General features: G+C 41.3%; 1 protein-coding gene across 2 annotated transcripts in view; it reads right to left on the bottom strand.

Moving 5' to 3' along the window:
* Positions 1–18290, bottom strand: part of LOC147302420 (partitioning defective 3 homolog B-like) — a 200050-nt gene that overhangs the window by 161489 nt on the left and 20271 nt on the right. For both annotated transcript variants that reach the window (XM_086282053.1, XM_086282054.1), the window contains exon 3: positions 1505–1682. In XM_086282053.1, the coding sequence (XP_086138179.1) occupies positions 1505–1682 (178 nt within the window). The remainder of the gene's footprint in view (positions 1–1504; positions 1683–18290) is intronic.

Here is an 18290-nt window from a genome sequence, read left to right as displayed (position 1 = left end):
ACAGACTGGATATAAAGATAATACTGAAGTTGTGCACTGGTATGTAGACTACTGTCTTAATGTTTTACCTCTTTAAACCAAATGTGACCACCTTTGATCACATGGGTACAGCTGGAGAAGTCTCATCTAATCCTAGCACTGCCAAGTTAGCTTGATCAGCATGGTGGATCCATAATTAAATATGATATTAAACAGGACTAAATATGAATGATGGAAAAAAACAGGCTCAACACAAAGTGTAATCTAAATATACATTTGGATTGTCTTGTTCACTGTTTAGTTGCACTAAGACAAAGTTAAAACTACTTGTCACTAAGAAAGCCCCTGAAGGTTCTTATCCAGATCAGATAATATGCTGTTATTATGTTGCCTAGCCTATTGCTAGGCAGTTGCTAAGATGAGTTGTTTTTAGCATTTATGTACTTAAGACACCATATAACAGCATCATATAATTTTTATTTCACAACAATAACATCTCATTTATATACCCAAAACTTCTGTTATGCATGCACTAGTTGATAAAGTTTAATCAGGTAAGTAACCAACCTTGTGTAGGTGTCACAAAGGGAAAACTAGGTAAGCTAAACCTATTTGTAATGAATCTGAAGGGATGGACTCGCTTTTAGAGCCTGCCTCAAGTGGCCAGTAGAGGAACTGCAAGCTTTGACATCTTGTGGATTGACTTAATTTTGACTTTACCTTCACATCTTCTTTGTCAGTTGGTATCATTGCCATAGCTTGGCTAACTTATAGCAGCAACAGGTTCACTTGGTCAGAATACAAAACTAAATAATGTGAGATGTGGATTTTTTCCCCCAAAGCACTTCACTTATTTTAGAAGCAGAATAATATCCAAAATCAACAGGGGACGATAGGAAAATGATATAACATTTATCAGTCAAGTACCTTAACAGACCTCCCAATCCCAAAGTGTAATTTCAGTGTCAAAAACAACAGGGCTGATGTGTAAATGGGCATTTTCCAATTGTGTTTTTTTAAAATTAAAATGCAACTCAATCCTCAGCAGTTGTTTTTTGTTTTTCTAAATTAATGCTGCATTGCTGCCTCGGTGGCTCTCAGTTGGTTCTCGTTCTTACACTTTGCTCAGACTAAGTAAAGAACGCTAAGTGAGGACGCCAGGAGAGCAGGTTGCGTCAACGCTGCATCTGTTTTCACACGCCATCAAGTTACAGGCAAAAAGTTTCTGTGTTCGGCTTGCATCTGTTCCAGAAATGCACTTTCTGATTCTCTCGCCCTCTCTCACACACACATGCAGTCACACACCTACACACACATACACAGCTGTATCACCATGATACCCCTTCTCACATGCACAAAAAAATGTGTTGATTGAGTATAGCCTCGGTTGTTCAGGTGTTTAAGAGATTTTTGCAGACTCTTCTCTTACATCTGTGTCAGGAAAAGTGTATTTTCACGAGTTGAGGCTCAACTTGCATAATTAACACGTGCACACGAAAAAGTTACACAGCAGGTAGGGACGTACTGGCTTTGAGGACGGCCTCGTTGACTTCGATCTCTCCTCTGTCTTCATCCTGGTACTGCAGGTGGGGGTAGTAGGTGAAGGGCTCTGGACTCGGGGCAGCACTGGACGAGCTGTTAGACATGCTCTCTCGGGGGCTCTCCGTCCTCACATGCTGGGGTTTGTTAAACACTGCCACCAGCTGGAAGACAAACAAAAAAGTTAAAACTGCATCCTAAATGTTCGAAAATATTAAACATGATATGTACACAAATCTGAAACAAACAAGCTTTTCTTGAGACAAGCGTGACAGGATAAACAATATGAGTCCTGGCATATGAACAAGCTGGAAACACACAGCCAGGTTATATAGCATCTCCACTGTGCCGTGATCACAGGAAGGCTTTTATGTGATTTATCTTGCCGGGAGTGGGGATGCAACCTGCTTCGTTCTGCCAAGTATGCAGATGCGTGTGTGACTGTGTGTGTGTGTCTGAGGAAAGCAAACAGAGCTGGATTCACAGCTCATTCACTCTCGAACCCCTTACAGTGCATAACACACCGGCTGGTGCCTCCGCAGCGACACGATGACTTCTGTATTTCGTGAACAAAGGAGAAAAACTCTGACGGCCATTTCGTCCAGTTCGGGGGACGTGACACACGGCGAGGCCCGGGGCGAGGTGTGCACGTATGAAATTAGCGCTCAAATGAGATCTGACGTGAGAATGAGAAGCTGTCAAACACAATGACACGGCTGACACAATGAGACGACGGGAAGAGACGGGGGCGGCCAAATGAACAGGGGATGGAGGGCAGGAGAATGACAAACAATCCTAATTGAGACAGGGACATGATGGCAGATAGGGGAGCGAGCGCGTGTTTGTGTGTGCCCGCTGCGATCTGTGCTATTGCACGGATTGGTTTGATAAATGGGCGCGTGGCGGCGTGACGCTCTCATTAGATGGCGGCGGCGAAGGGAAATGACCACTTAATGAAAAGCAATAACCGCGATGGAACGAGGGAAGGAAATAAAACAACAGACGAGTTTAGGGTGTCAATTAACAACAACAACAATAACCAAACAGACCGTGTGTGTGTGTGTGTGTGTGTGTGTGTGTGTGTGTGTGTGTGTGTGTGTGTGTGTGTGTGTGTGTGTAAACAATGCGCACGGAGTAGGCGGAGAGATATGCATCATCCATCACACTGTGACGCCGCCTCTCACCTCAACCTCCCGTGATTCAATATCCTCATGACACCTGGCCAACGCCATGCAAAGGAGATTCGTCAACTGTATTCATGCGCGCATACGTATGAGCGTTGGCGTGAGCTGCGAGATGAGGGATTGAGCGGCTGGCAGATGCAAAGAAGGGAAAAGAAAAGACAGATCGCCAGGAAAGCAATCTGATTGCGCTGGCTGATGGATGCTTCGCGAGCTCCTTCTCTCTTCTTTATCTTCTTTCCTCTTTCTCTGCTTATCTCCAACTCTCCCGAGCCTCCGTCTCTTTCTCCAAACTCGTTGACAGCATCAATCAAAGAAGAAGTCTCCGAGCATAACGTGACACACACACACACACACACACACACACACACACGCGCAAATACTCAGTGATGATGAGCTCCCCTCGAGAACGATTTATTTGTTTTGAAGAACAACTTCTTTTAATGTATGGAGGGATGATGATGATTTGCTTTTCAGGAGTTAATTTTTTATGGCTGACACAGGCAGGGGAGTGATGCTGATGAAGGCCGCCCCGCTGCTTCCGCTCATCACTCAATCAAACACAAAGTATCAACAAAATGAAGTACTGTTTTTCAGTCTCGGCGATGACTTTCCATTGATCACGAGATGCTCGGCGCTAAGCCGTAACCTTTAACTTGACCCAATCCAATCAGAATCAGAATCAGAATCAGAATCAGAATGGGTTTATTGCCAGATGTTGAGGTTTACAACATTAGGAAATTGCTGCGGTGCTTCAGTGCAAACAATAAGAATTAAAGTGCTATGTAGAAAGAAAGATATGTGCATGAGATATACATTAGATATATACATGAGAATAAGAATTAAGAGTGCTACGTAGAAGGATATATACATGAGTGCAGGTGGTGATCAGTGCCAGACATGAAATGATGCAGTGACACAGCGTAGGGTCATGTGTGAGTGGCGGGGACAGTCATGTGGTTATTGTTCATGTGTCCAACAGCAGAGGGGAAGAAACTGTTCTTGTGGCGAGAGGTTCTGGTGCGAATGGACCGGAGCCTCCTGCCTGAGGGGAGCAGGTCAAACAGACTGTGTCCAGGGTGGGAAGGGTCAGCTGAGATCCGGGCTGCACGCCGCAGTGTCCTGGAGGTGTACAGGTCCTGCAGAGATGGGAGTCTGCAGCCAATCACCTTCTCAGCAGAGCGCACAATCAAGTAGCATCTGCTCAAGATGCCTTTGCATTGCATGCAGGAAAAATCCTATTAAGTTAAGAAAAAACTTCTTACATATAAAAAGAAAAAGTTTTCCTAAACAAACTGGTTCTATGTATAAAAAATGTAATTAACAGCTAATTAGAACAAGTCCATAAAGGGTGCCGTATCCCAACATGGTGCCATTATAGGTGATGGTTGTTGGGTGCTGACGAAGGTGAAAGTCAAGTCATTTGCTGACAAGCTACAGTTTGAATTCAGAGCAGAACAGACCACCCCAAGAAGACCTAAAAACACTTTAGGGATACACAATAAAGAGCCAGTTACACCAAGCCTGTTCTGGTTACCCTGGAACAGCAGCATTTCCTACCACCTAAGTAAAATTAAGATAAATGTACCTTTGCTTGATGTATTTAAAGATATAGTGCACCTCAGTAGACCTAAATGCTAACAGTAGCATGCTAACAAGTTCACATTACGAATACAAACATGCTGATTACAATCCAAGTACACAGTGAGCAGAGACCAGGAAATCTCAGTGGGGTTCTGCTATTTGTAGGGATGTGCTGATACCAGAAATTTAGCAGTCGAGGATCAAAAGAATTACACGTTCTTGATACCAAGGTCAACATGAAATCAAAATCATCATCCATTGTAATGAAAGATCCATTATTAAGAACCTTCTAAACGTTTAATAAAAATGTCATTTTGGCAAATAAAAGCAGCAACAGGGCAGAAACTGAAATATTTTCCCAACTGGTTGGATCTGCCGTAGGTTCCTGCCTGTTAAAAGGGAGTTTTTCCTTCCCACTGTTGCCACTGCACTTGTTCAGCGGGACTGTCATATGATTGTTGTGGATTTCTTTATTTTCTCTGTGTCATTGTAGGGTTTTATATATATATATATATATATTTTATATATTTATATAATATATAAATAATTTCCCCCAGGGATCAATAAAGTATTCTGATTCTGATTCTGATTCTACCCTACAATATAAAGCACCTTGGAACTAGTTGAATAAAACTGAATTGAATATTAGGATGGCTGCTGAGTAGCCTACTACAGGGTATAATGTTAGTTACGGGACTTTAGCTTAAGCATTTCTATAACAGAAAACATTTTAGCTAAAGTAATAAAACTGATTTCAGACCAGCTGTCCCAAACAAGATGGTCATGGAAATTTTAGGGTAACATCAGAAGGATAATTCATTCAGATCTGGATGCTAGCCTTTTAGGTGCTTCACTAAATTGGAAGTTTTTCCTTCCCTTTGTGTGAAAAGTACAGTAGCGCTTATAGCCATTTGTAGGTGTTGCCCCTGTCAGCTCTGGAACAACTGCAGTCTCATCACATAAGTTTCCTACAGTATGTACCTACAGCACTAAATGGAAAAAAAAAGGAAAAAAGAAACAAGTAACATCTCATTTTTAGAATTTTGGCATTAAAAGTGTCAATTCTTCTGACATCCCTGTAACAAAGTAGCCATCAGCAACACAAAAGTGCGCCAACTAAAACCACATTATCACCAAATGAAGTGAATATCAGCGTAAGATGGGGTGGCAAATGTTTAAGAGGGTTACATACGCCACAAAGTCTGGATCATCCAATAGCAACAACTGTCCCCTATTACACAACGAGTGACAAATAAAACCATTTCTATTTAAAGGTGGTTTATAGATTTTAACATTTTTGGACAGACAATGTTTCTAGATAAGAAACTAGGGAGTTAAAAAGCATTCATAAATCATACTAGTATCATGTGTTAAACAGTTTACAAACACTTTATTGTAACGTGTCAAATTCCAGTCATGAGTCATCTTCTTCGGACAACGAATGTGTTTCAAATGGATCATTGGAGATATTTCAGTCTTTGCCCAGTTTCACAGAAACTGGTTAAATCGGTGGATTATCTGTTATTAATGGAACAACAATGTGTTTCTAAGAGAGCAAACTGCTGATGCATTTTTAAAACATGTTCAGAAACTAAATGCATTTACCACCACTGCATTTGGACAGCTGTGAACATCTGTGGCACAAAACCTGATTTCAGCACAGTGGGATTTGTGTGTGGGGGGTTTTTTTGTTTGGGTAATCCAGGCCTTAAACGGTGTAGAATAGAAAAGATGAATATTGTTGGATGCTACTTAAATAAACCTGGGAAAAGCTCAGTTTTCCAAAGCACAGCAATTTGAAATTCAGTCCTTCAATTACAATACCAACATCTTCCCCTTGGAGGCCTCTCTGCCCCAGGATGAAGAACAACACCTTGTATGGTTCAGAGAGCGTTTACTTAACATCAGTTTCTCTCGGTCCTTCCTGACTGTCATTAATATTCTAGGAAACAAATTGACTTATTTTTCCTGCTGCGTCCGTGGGGGGATATTGATATGGACCTGGGGAGGCTGCATGTCAACTACTGCTGAATAATGTGACCCCTCGGTCTCATTTCCATAACAAACACACACAGATACTCATGACAAATACGAATAACTAAGTCCTCTATACTGCCATGTTATGATCATCTGTAAATCACAACACTGTGTGTATATCCAACGTGACCAGGCGGGCTTTGTGTGTGTGTGTGTGTGTGTGTGTGTGTGTGTGTGTGTGTGTGTGTGTGTGTGTTTTGCAGGGCCAAAGTGATTACCAAGAAATACATGAAAGCCATATATAAAACCATGTGTGAAGCATGGATATAGATAAATAATGTGTCTGTGTATGTACACACTGCCTGGGGCACAGAGTTATAAGATGTTGCCATATATGAAGCCTTCAGCAGACAAAGCACACAGATTTTTAAATTTAAAGATAGGCAGCGTACATCCTCCCACACACATCCTTCATCACAATAAGATATAATAAAGTAAAATAAATACACTTATTTATCTTTAATATTCTTTCTTTGCTGTGTTTGAATAGATTTAAATGACTACGCCAAAATAGAAATTGCATTTCTAAGAATTCAAAGGGTTGTGATCCCGCACATTTTGTTTGTTTTTAACACTGTAAGTTAAGATTTTCCATAAAACTTTCAAATCAACTTTGTCATATTCTTAAGGCACCTGTGATTTTTCTGCTTTCAGCTGTTTGAAAAAGGTATGTCTGTCATTATGACAAAATAGAAACACAACAAAGTGAGCGTCAGTAGGAGCTTTTCAGTATTAAAATACTTTTGATGTTTGTAAGGTCTATCTATTGTTTATTACACTACACACAAAATACTGTAGTTGCAGGAAGCGCACTCATAGCAAAGCAGGTTTTACCTGTATGAGAACTCAAAGACAGTTTTTTCATTAAAATGGCTGTTAGCTAGGAGCAGGCCACGGTTCAACACCACCTTGATAAAATATGACGTAGTCCCGCAGTTCAGTCCACTCAAGAACCTTGTCAAAAACAGCACCTCTGGTGTTCAGATATGTTCGGATCTGGCCTAATTTCAGCCTAATAGTTAAGATTTGCGATTACATTTAGCTTAAAAATGTACCAGTTTTGGTTAGCTAACTGTTTCCATGCATCTATAACTATCAGATTACAATTTAAGCATGTATCCACTTCTACATATCCATTTAATGTCACTAAACATTGGGGATAGCAAACTGTTTAACGGCTGTTTAGCTAACAATTTGTTAGCTAACGTTGGCTAAACTTGTTTGTCTTCAAACATTTTCACTATTTTAACTTCAAAAGTGGCAGCCATCTTGAATGTTTTCCCTCTTTCTCATTGTAGTATGACGACTTCATATTGTTTAGAAACAGCCTTGTAACCTTATACATCATTACAGATTTTTTTAGTTCTCGTTGGTATTGTGTATTCAGCATGCTGAAACATTTCTGTACAGCAAATCGTCAAATCTTCTGCTTTTACACAGGGTGTGCTGGTAATCAGTGCATTTGATCACCAGCTACTCACCTTCTTAATGAATAAGGGTGTAGTTAATTAAATAAATAATGACATGTATTGCTGTTTATCTGAGGTTGCACTTAAACTATTTTAAGACCTGCTAAAGACCAGATTCAGATGGATGTATTGATTTTATTGGTTTGTGATTTTATTTTATTTTTTTACACTTTTTTTTTTTAATACTACTTTGGGCTTTCTATACCTATTGGTCATCATTTAGTTAACTTTAACATGTTCTCAGTTGTTTAATTAAATTGTATTTTTGTGTCCAGATTAGTTGACCTACCTTCCTTCTACAGAGGTACCCTCTGAGGTACTGATCTTGGACAATGACTCCATTTGCTTTTCTAAAATGCCCAAGCCCAACCTTTGGCCTCCCTGACATGTGAGATCAAAACAAACAGGATTTCTTCATTGGGAATCAATACACTTAAAAATCACGACTATTACTATGACTGACATTTCTTTGACTCAAGCTGTATGTTAACGCCGACGACTGCGTGCATCCTATTTATCACTGCTGAATTTTTAAACAGCCGGGATATGAAATTATCCTGCTGATATTTTTACATGTTGCAACTCACAGATGGACCAGTTGGGTGTTTTAAATAATTTATGTACGTGCTAAAAATTAATTAGCCAAATGCAGCAAGTGCTTTATGGAACAGACAGGGAAGAGGATAGTATGATACGCACAGAGACACACTCGCAGAGAAGCTCACACACTTCATAATGGCATCATTGAAAAATACACACACACACACACACACACACACACACATACATATACACGTATACGTATATATGTATACACACACACACACACACACACACACACACACACACACATATATATATATATCTCTTAGACTATGTGCAGACACAATCTGAGACACACTACTTCACAGTTAGAGGATAAACAGTGCCACCTTGCTTTAGTCAAAGGCTACTGCATGTGGATACAACTAACCTTTACATAAGCGTCACCAACACATGCACACAAAAACCTCACAAACAAACATACACACTTCCCCTTTCCATCCGCTGGTACTAATCAACCCATTTTTCTTCTCTCTCATCGCTGTCTAGCACTGCTGTGTGAGCGTGTGTGTGTGTGTGTACATGTGTGTGTGTGGTACCAGTCTATTGAGATGCTTTTGTGCTGTTGTCATTTATCTTACGACTGCCCCCTCTTCTCCGTTTTCTCTCTCTCACGCTATTCTTCATTCTTTCTTTGAACGAGAGATGCATAATTCAGAAGGAGTGCACAGTAGTATGGTAACCCAATCATCTCTCTCTCACACACACATATATATACCCCCCCCCCCCCCCCCACACACACACACACACACACACACACACACACACACACACACACACACGCACACACACTTTCTTCTCTAAAGTACAGACGATTTTAGAGATCCACTTTAAGAAAAGAAAAAAAAAACCCACTTAAATCTGAATCAAAGAGTATAAGCCTCCCATGCTCAGTGTCTTGACTCGCCTGCAGAAAATGAAAGCCTGCACTACCTGACGATCTGACTCTGTGTATACATTTTCGGATCGCGCCGTAGCTGAAAGTATTCAAACTGCAGTTTTCGGTCAGCCGGCGGAACAAAAACAAACACTTTCTCCATATGGCTCCTACATGTAAGTGTGCATTTGTACATCTGCTGTTGTTTTTCGGGTTTCTGAATTTCAAGCAGCTGAGGTGTGAATATCCCTGTGTGAAAGTGTTTGCAAAACCATCATCTTCCCTCCATGTATGAATTAGAGGCTGTTCATCAAAGAGCGGAAGAGCACGTGTGGAGAATGAGTTTCTCCACAGCTGTAAAGCCTGATGAATATTGACAGAGCACAGGTACGGAGGGCTGAATGAGCACAAATTTGGCTCTCCATATCCACGACATCACGTTAGAAATGGCAATCAATCAGGAGCAAAGCGTGGAAAGTCATTTGCTCTTTTTTCAAATCAGCTAGCAGGTGAATGTAATTAGTAACAGTCTTAGCTATAAAGATCGGTAATGCTCAAGCTGGAGCGGCTGCTGGATAATCGGATATACAAACTGTACCGGTGGATATTATCAATCAGTCATATTCAGCTGATTCCAGGAGGCATATTAGTAAAACACATAGAGAACTCACGCAGTTCTATTAGGTTCAGCTTTAAGGGAAAGAGCATTGTATGTATTATTAGAAATGCTGGATTATGGGGGATAATGCAGAGTAGTTTATGAGGCTGGCTGGCTGCAGGGCTGTGCATTAAAAACTGCTGAGTACTGAAAATTAAAAGTCATTTCACCCTTTACACTGATTACATCTTCATATTTTCTCATTTAAATTCAAGAAACTTCATAATTTGGCTGTTTTTTTGCTGCATATTTAATATTGAAGCATATTACATATACAAAAATGGTCAAAATATGATTCCAAAGTTAAGGTACAACACTAGCATCACCTTCCTAACTCTACAGGGGAACCAATCATTTGATTACTGTAGCTCTGTGTAGTTTTGGGCTAACCCACCACCTTTCTCATGATTATTTTGGATGGAGCACCAGACTGAGGGCGACTGATTTTACATTTCTGAATAATCACACCTGCATTTATCACCAATCTTCTTGCTGATGGTCTTCTGTGGACAGATGTACACATAAGGAGTTGAGATCAGGAGAATCTGTAATTGACTGGCTGATTGATTGTAATCTAGATGCCCATCGGTGGGAGCCAGAATTCTGGCTGGGTTGTAGAGGATCAAATATGTATTTCACTCCATTTCATCCCAATCTTATAGCTTGTTTTTTATGGATTGGTGGTATATAATCCGTCTCTCAGGGCACAAACACACGATAGACTCCTTTGGGTCCTGTGCATTAAATGGTTCAGGCTTGTTCTGGTGGATCCCAGAGATTCTTAAATAGCTAGAATTTGGGCACCTTGGAGATCAGATGAAAAACGGCTTTTTGTCATTTTCTACAAGTTTCTCCTGTATGAGGTGGCCATGGCTTTTGCTGGTGTCACTGGTCTTCTGCAATGCTTAGATGACTGATGTGTGTCAGATATATGTATGTATAAAAACCATGAAGAACATTGCATTATAACAAGATGACCTGCCCTTGTGTTTTACACTTGTTACTCATCTGTCTATACAGACTACACAGGACATGCATACAATTAGGTCCATGACATGTTGGACAAAGAGAGTGCTGTTGCAGTGTTGTCTCAGTGCACCACCGCACTGGATTTTAAATCAAGCGATCCAAGATGTGATTGGTGTGCAGACTTTCAGATTCAGGGTCTTACAGTAAATCTGCATTAACTGTGCAGCCATTTTCAGAGACTTAAATTTAATGAGTGAAGAATTCTTGTTCTCTTGTTACTTCACGCACAAATAAAGAAAACAAAATATCAGAAGTTGATTCAAAGTGATGAATTTGTAATTTATAGCTTTTGAGTTTATTTTTAAATATGAGGCTCAAAGACGTTATGTACGTGAGGGTGGTATCATTAAAAAACTGAACTAACAGAGACGTAGAAAAACCTTTACAGAAGTGGCCACGTCAACAAATTGGTTCATTCTTTTGAAGGACTGGACTGGCCAGCTCAGAGGCCTGAGAGACCACAGAAGACAACTAAAGTGGATGATGACAGAACCATTTCCATGGTTAAGAAAAACAAATTCACAACATCTAACCAAGTCAAGGACATTCTCGAAGAAGGAGCTGTATATAATTATCCAAGTCTAAAATTAAGAGCCGCCTTCATGAAGAGAAATACAGAGGGTTTACAACAAGATACAAACCACTGTTGACAGTCTGAAACAAGGAGGTCACATCAAACTATCAGTGTGTGCAGACAGAGAGAAAGAAAAAGGTGATCCACAGCACTGATCATGACCAGCTAACATACAGTGGAGTGAGGTGTTTGCGCCTCCCCCGAATTCAGTCTTTTGCTTATTTATCACACTTACATGTTTTAGATCATCAAACAAATTTAAAGATTAGACAAAGATAACTTGTAAATACAAAACACAGTTTTTTTAAATGATGATCTCATTGATTAAGGGAGAAAAGTTATCCAAACCTACCTGGTCCTGTGTGAAAAAGTAATTGTCCAACTTGTAAAATCATGAATTAACTGTGATTAACCACATTTTTTGAAGAGTTCAGCTTCAATAAACACACAAAGGGAAGCAAGAAAGATCTCGAAGCATCACGACAGAACGTAAAGAAGCACCTGAGAAACAAATACACTGACATCTACCAGTCGGGAAAGGGTTACAAAGTCGTTTCTAAACCTTTGGGACTCCAATAAACCACAGTGAGAGTCATTATACACAAATGGAGAAAACTTTGAACAGTGGTGAACCTTCTCAGCAATGACCGGCCGACCAAAATTACTCAAGATCACATCAGCGACTCATCCAGGTCACAAAAGACCCCAGAACAACATTAAAGAACCGTAGGCCTCACACGTCTCAGTCAAGGTCAGAGTTCATGACCCAACAATAAGAAAGAGAGCGGGCAAAAATGACGTCCATGGGAGAGTTCAAGGAGAAAACCACTGCTGACCAAAAAGAAAACAAAGGCTCATCTCACATTTGCCAGAAAACATCTTGATGATCTCCAAGACTTTTGGGAAAATACTCTGTGGACTGACGAGACATCACTTTCCACAGAGGGCCATGTGGGTTTGGTGTTTTTTTTTTACCCTTTCTTTGTGTTATCTCTTTGTAATATTTAATCTGTTTGATGATCTGAAACATTTAAGTGTGACAAACATTGGAAATCAGGAAGGGGGGCAAGCCTTTTCGCACCACCCCAAACAATACATTCTCAGATTTATTGTTTAACGCATGCTGTACTTTGATTGTGCAGCACTAATGGAAACTGATTGCATTTAAACTCCAATGAAACCATTTGGAAATATCTGTATGTGATGAAACACTTTTGCAGCCGGCTTTTTATGCAATGCACTGAATTACCAACCCCGAGACAACAAGCGATATGTGCATTAAACATAAGATAAATCTGTGTTTCCAGAGTTTGGAGTGCAGCTTTTCCCTTAAAATAACACCTAACATTAAGCAGGGATCACACACTCAGACTTGTCTCACAGAGATATACTTAGTCACTCAGGCATATACCAAAGACTAACCCAACTGTTAAGTACTGTACACACTTCACCTGCACACAGCCTTTCAGGGGACTGCAGGGGCCATCAGAGGAATGTTTAGCCTGTGTTATTTAAACAAGTAGAAAATTGGTTGTATTACCAGTGAGAGCAGGGCTAATCCTGCTTCTATTCCAGCCTCAATCTATACAGCACATGTACCAGATGTGGGGGATTACCACTCAGATATACACACACCTGGCTATGGGCCTGCAGACACACACTCAGTGAGAAATGACTGCGCACACAAGCAGCATGTAAGATTAGAAAAGAAACCATAAAGGCGGCCAAAGTGACGCATCCAGTCTCCCACTCACAAACAAAAGCGCTCGAGCAAACGCTTAATCGAAAGTGTCAGGCCTGCGGTAAAAGACTGCTTCTAAATAATGAATCATATACGGAGACATCACTACTTGACCCTCTAAATGTTTCTGTTTGAAGAGGTGCCAGCAGTTCCAAATGGCAGCTAGTACTTTCACATTAAACATAATGTCTCTTTGATGCCTCTGACAGACTGATCTAAATACTAACGCACCAAAGTAAATCCCTCCGTCTGTTGGTGCAACGATCTAAGCATCTGCATTCATGCAAATTTAGCAAATGCTGACCCAGTTCCCACACTTCAGACACTGCAATTCCACAATGTAAAAAACAAAACGAAAAAAAAAAACCAACAGGCAACAGGAACCTGTTTACAGTGTTAGAGAGGACACGACTCACCTCCAGTACTGGTTACAAGGTTTTTTAAATACTTTGTGTGAGCCCTGATTTTTTTTTAAAAAAAAGCAACTGAGGTTTAAAACTACTAATTAAACACATTTCTTACAGGAAGGAGCCACCCTTGTTCCCCAGATATTATACAAGGAATTGTGGGACTCTTTATAAGACACAGCAGGAAATGTGCACAGAAGTGTTGTTCAGGTTAGGTGGGCTTTCCCAACTACTTCAAAATGCTGTACTTTAACCCTCTCGAGGCAGGCGTTGCCGATTTGCAACAGTTATAAACTAACAACCTGATTACCCCACATACATATTTTATGAGTTTTTTTTACTCAGGACTACCACTGCAGGACTTGGTTGTGCATTAACAACAAAAAATTTAATTTGAGCCTGAGAGAGTTAAATATGAGGGGAAGAAAAGATTTATTGGATTAGAATATAAATTAAATGTGTTTCCTAAAACAACCCTTCTCTTCTTTGCAAGAATTGTTTAAAAATGAAGCAAAAACCCCTCAAGCTTATTTGCTTCTAATGTGTTTTATCGTATTTGTGGTCGCCGTGCGTCTGGCAGGATCCTGTTTGTTGGTGGAGATGGTGGAATTTTAATCACAATGTGGCTTCACACAATTAAACATGATCAAGAAATATTGAAAGTGCGTGCTCCACCAGCAGAATTCAAAACCAAAGCAAATCAAGTGTTCTCTAAATGTGCCAATCACAACTGTTCCCTGCACTGTGCAGTCTGAAGTTTAATCTGGACGAAAGACATTATGACCACTTACAGGGAAAGTCAATAACACTGATTAGTGCTTCATCATGCCACCTGTTAGTGGGTGGGATATATCAGGGGAGCAAGTGACATGGCTAAAACTGTGATGGCTATAAGATGGGTCCAAAAAGGCAGCTCTTCTGGGGTGTTCCCAGTCTGCAGTGGTCAGTATCTATCAGAAATGGTCCAAGCAAGGAACGGTATGGAACCAGCGACAGGGTCATGATCAGCCAAGGCTCACTGGTGCACACAGCGAGTGAAGTCGGGTTAATAAACACCAGCTTTGTCTGCAAAGATGAACAAACAGGAACGCAGCACAATGTGAAAGCAGAACCTGGCTGCTTTCACTCTGAGCTGAGCTTCAGTACATGTTTTCATTTATATTTTTCTTCTAAGAGATTAACTGAATTTAGCTGAATGAGGTGGGACGATTTTATTTTAATGCAAAGATCTGAGAATTAACTATGGGAGCATAAAAAGGATGATCCTCAAGGAGGATCACTGTGCCATCGTTTCCAGTGAAGAGCTGGAACAAAAGGTGGAGCACTTCACAAAGCTAGCTAGCACTTTTTGGTTTGTGTTTTCGGGCTGTAAGAACAATAAACTGAATCATGTTTAGTCTTTCAGGAGACAGGTGTTTATGATTTTAAACCGCCCATCAGAGACGAAGGAGGTTTCCTTTGCAGGGAAACACAGAAAGGGATACGCCTGCACAGGCAGCATGAAATGCTTTGATTGTTAAGATGTGGGGCTCGGGCTGACTGCTCGTCCTCTCGGGCTCTCAGAGGGACGCCACAAAACAGGGGCCTGAACCCGAGGCGGGAGAGACTGAGTTGCAATTCGTCTTACGGGGACTCAATTTATGGTTTCCTTTATGGAACTTTGGGAAAATGAGTGTTTCCAGAGGCAGAACAACTGCGTTTAAATCATGATCATTTTAAAGACAAAATCATTCTTCTGTCTCAAATAAACACACAACTCCTTCTACAAAAGCAAAACAAAAAGCTTGAGGATAACAAAGAAACAGGTTAAAGTCATGATAAATGTGTCGCGGCGGGGGATTTTCATTTTCCTGCTTTATATCATCGCTCCCTCTTCAGTCTTATGCACAAGGTGGAGAGGATTCATCAGAAGAGGGTGGCTGTTTGAAAAACGTCACACAGACAGGTTGAAGGGCCAGTATACTCTGTCGCATGGAACTAATTTCTCTGCCGGTGGAGTCATTTTCTTCTCTCCAGGGCGTGATGTTAATACTTCCAGCGCAGAGAGCGACAGTCCACTTTAATGTCTCTGCTCTTAGTCAGAGCTCAAACAGCTTTGACTGAGCTCTTTCAGAAAATATAAGATTACTCAGAGCGGTGTGATCACAACGAGGCAGAAAGTCAGGACACTTGAGCTGTAAAACAAATGTTGCGTTAGCAAGAACAAGTGAGGAAACTTATTCACAACTTCTTTAATCGCAGGCGATTTCACAGATGTTTATTTTCCATCTTATGGCACAAGACTCACAACTCACAAGAGACAAGTGCACAAACCAGCCACCACATCTTGTGAGCACAGATAAAAACTTGTCCTCTTATGATTGGCCGCTTTTAATGGACTCACATGCACACAGCATTGCTGACGAAAAGCTTGAGTAAAACTGAGGCACGCCGGATTTAATATCTTGCCTTGGTGCCCATGTGCATGGCTCTAGAAAGCTCTGTGGAGCACTTACAGAGTGCCAACGCACGACTACACCAGGACAGTGTGGCAGCATCAACAGTGAGCGTGTTTTATTGGACTTGAGACGAAGTGTCGAGGGTCAAACGGGAAGATTTTGGTGTTGTGTTCAGTCTGAAGTTAGAAAAAACCAAAACATAATGCCACAGTGTTTGTGTCTCTCCCCTAGCAGCTGTTGCAGTCATAGTGATGAAGCACGTGGGGTCCAACTGGGAGCGCAGTCGCTGCTAAACACACACGTACACAAGAGCGAGACACCAGCTGAGGCGCTGAGGTGCCGGCCACATTATTATATAAGCACACTCACAGGGACAGGGCAAACTCTTCATATATCACACATGCCAGAAAGGCTGAGAGAGGGAGAGATGTGGAAGGGGAGGAGGAGGAAGGAGGCAGCAGGAGATGAGGGAGCAAAAGAGTGAGGGAGGTGGGTGACGAGGGAGCTCCGGGCCTCGTATTTCTTATGCTGGCAACACCAATATCACACCGGCTCGTTCATCATTCCCGCAGCATGAAACACATCAGCGGTGGTTACACTGGTGCTGTTTCACATGTGTGGACACGACACACTGACACAAAAACACACACACACAAACTCATAACCTCCCCCCGTCCTCATAAATGTTCATAAACACACATTCCCACACAAACGCAGGAAGAAAAATCACACATCCAGCTTTCTTCCCCAAAAGTCAGAGCCAGAGTCTAATAATCAGCTTTCTTCTCCCCGTGGCCATCGCAAGGCCAGCTGCTCCATCCGCCCTCCCTCCTTCCTCTCGGGATCTGACAGAGAAATAGAAGGAGTGATTAACTCTGAGCTGTGAGGCTGGCGCCCTCTCACCTGTGGCTCTCTGCTCCTCCCCCCGTTTCCATCTGCCCTCCCTCGACACTGAGCTTTCCTCCAATACGTCACCTCTTTCTTTCTGCCCGTCGCCCTCCTCCTTGTGCAAGCACAGCTTTGGAAACTCTCGGGATGATTTAAAGGAAAATCCGCACTCTTTGCTTTGTAAACACACGTCATTAAAAACGGATCTCGTTTTGGTTTCCATTTGCCTAAAAGTGTCGCTGCCCCCTGGATTGTTGAGGGGCTGTTTCACCACAGAGCTTGCTTATACAGATAATGAACTACACATTAATGACACTTTGCACTTCTCGTTTCCATGGAGAGCCAACATTACAGCCTGAAGGTGGTAGGAGGGGGGGGAGAAAGCCTCACCTGCAGTTTTGTTCCTATACACCCATCAGCATACGTGTTCCTACCATCAGGTCTTATTAGATAGTTATTGACTCAACATCAAAGCCTGGAGAGGAAAAGTGAGATTTGTGCTGCATTACATCCCAAGTGCAACACACCAGCTGACAGCCCCCATCAAACCACATATAGCTGTAAGGAGGCTCATGCTACACGGCCAAGACAGACTGCAAAAAAAGACATCATGATGTGTTTAAACCAGCACTTCTCACTCTCCTATTAACGCGCCGTCTATGAGCTGCTAATTAACTGTCCGTGCAAAACAGACTGCTGAAACAATGACTCGATTATCCATTTAAATCTTACATCATCTTTAATCAGTTCTTCTTTTTCATACCATAGGAACATAGGACTTTGTTTATGCAATACTTTATGATATGCATGTACTCCCACATTTGTATTATAAACAAATTGGATGTTTTGGGCAGCAAAAAGTAATCAGATTTTTCTGTGTTCAGTCACAGCTTTCAAGGCTTGTATACAAACCACAGTTGCCAAATTTGAATCTGGTAGATTTTACCTGTAAGACTCAGGCTTTAATGATTTTACCACCATCCGACATTGTTATCCTGAGTGAAGAGAAAAATCCTGAAATCCACTTCACACAGCTGTTAACGGTGTTGTCAGCCAAACATTAACACAAAACTATCTTTGTAGAGGCTGAAGCCCGCTTCTCTGCCTATTGATGCCTGTTAATGCCAGAATTCTTTGTTCCCGCAGACAGAACGCCAATGAAAAAAAGAAATAGTTTGAAAGCAATTTATAAAAACAAATGTCGAACCATTTCAACTGCTGCAGTCATGTTTTTTACAGGTCTCTGTGCAGTACTGTGGAAAACTAAGTACACCCTTATTGTTAAA

The sequence above is a fragment of the Aulonocara sp. 'chitande type north' Nkhata Bay genome, linkage group LG23 (genome assembly GCF_057382095.1).
Source record: "Aulonocara sp. 'chitande type north' Nkhata Bay isolate Kocher_YH1m ecotype deep benthic linkage group LG23, A_spYH_male_GT1.1, whole genome shotgun sequence".
NCBI classification, from domain to species: Eukaryota; Metazoa; Chordata; class Actinopteri; order Cichliformes; family Cichlidae; genus Aulonocara; species Aulonocara sp. 'chitande type north' Nkhata Bay.
This window is presented reverse-complemented; position numbering and strand designations above follow the sequence as displayed.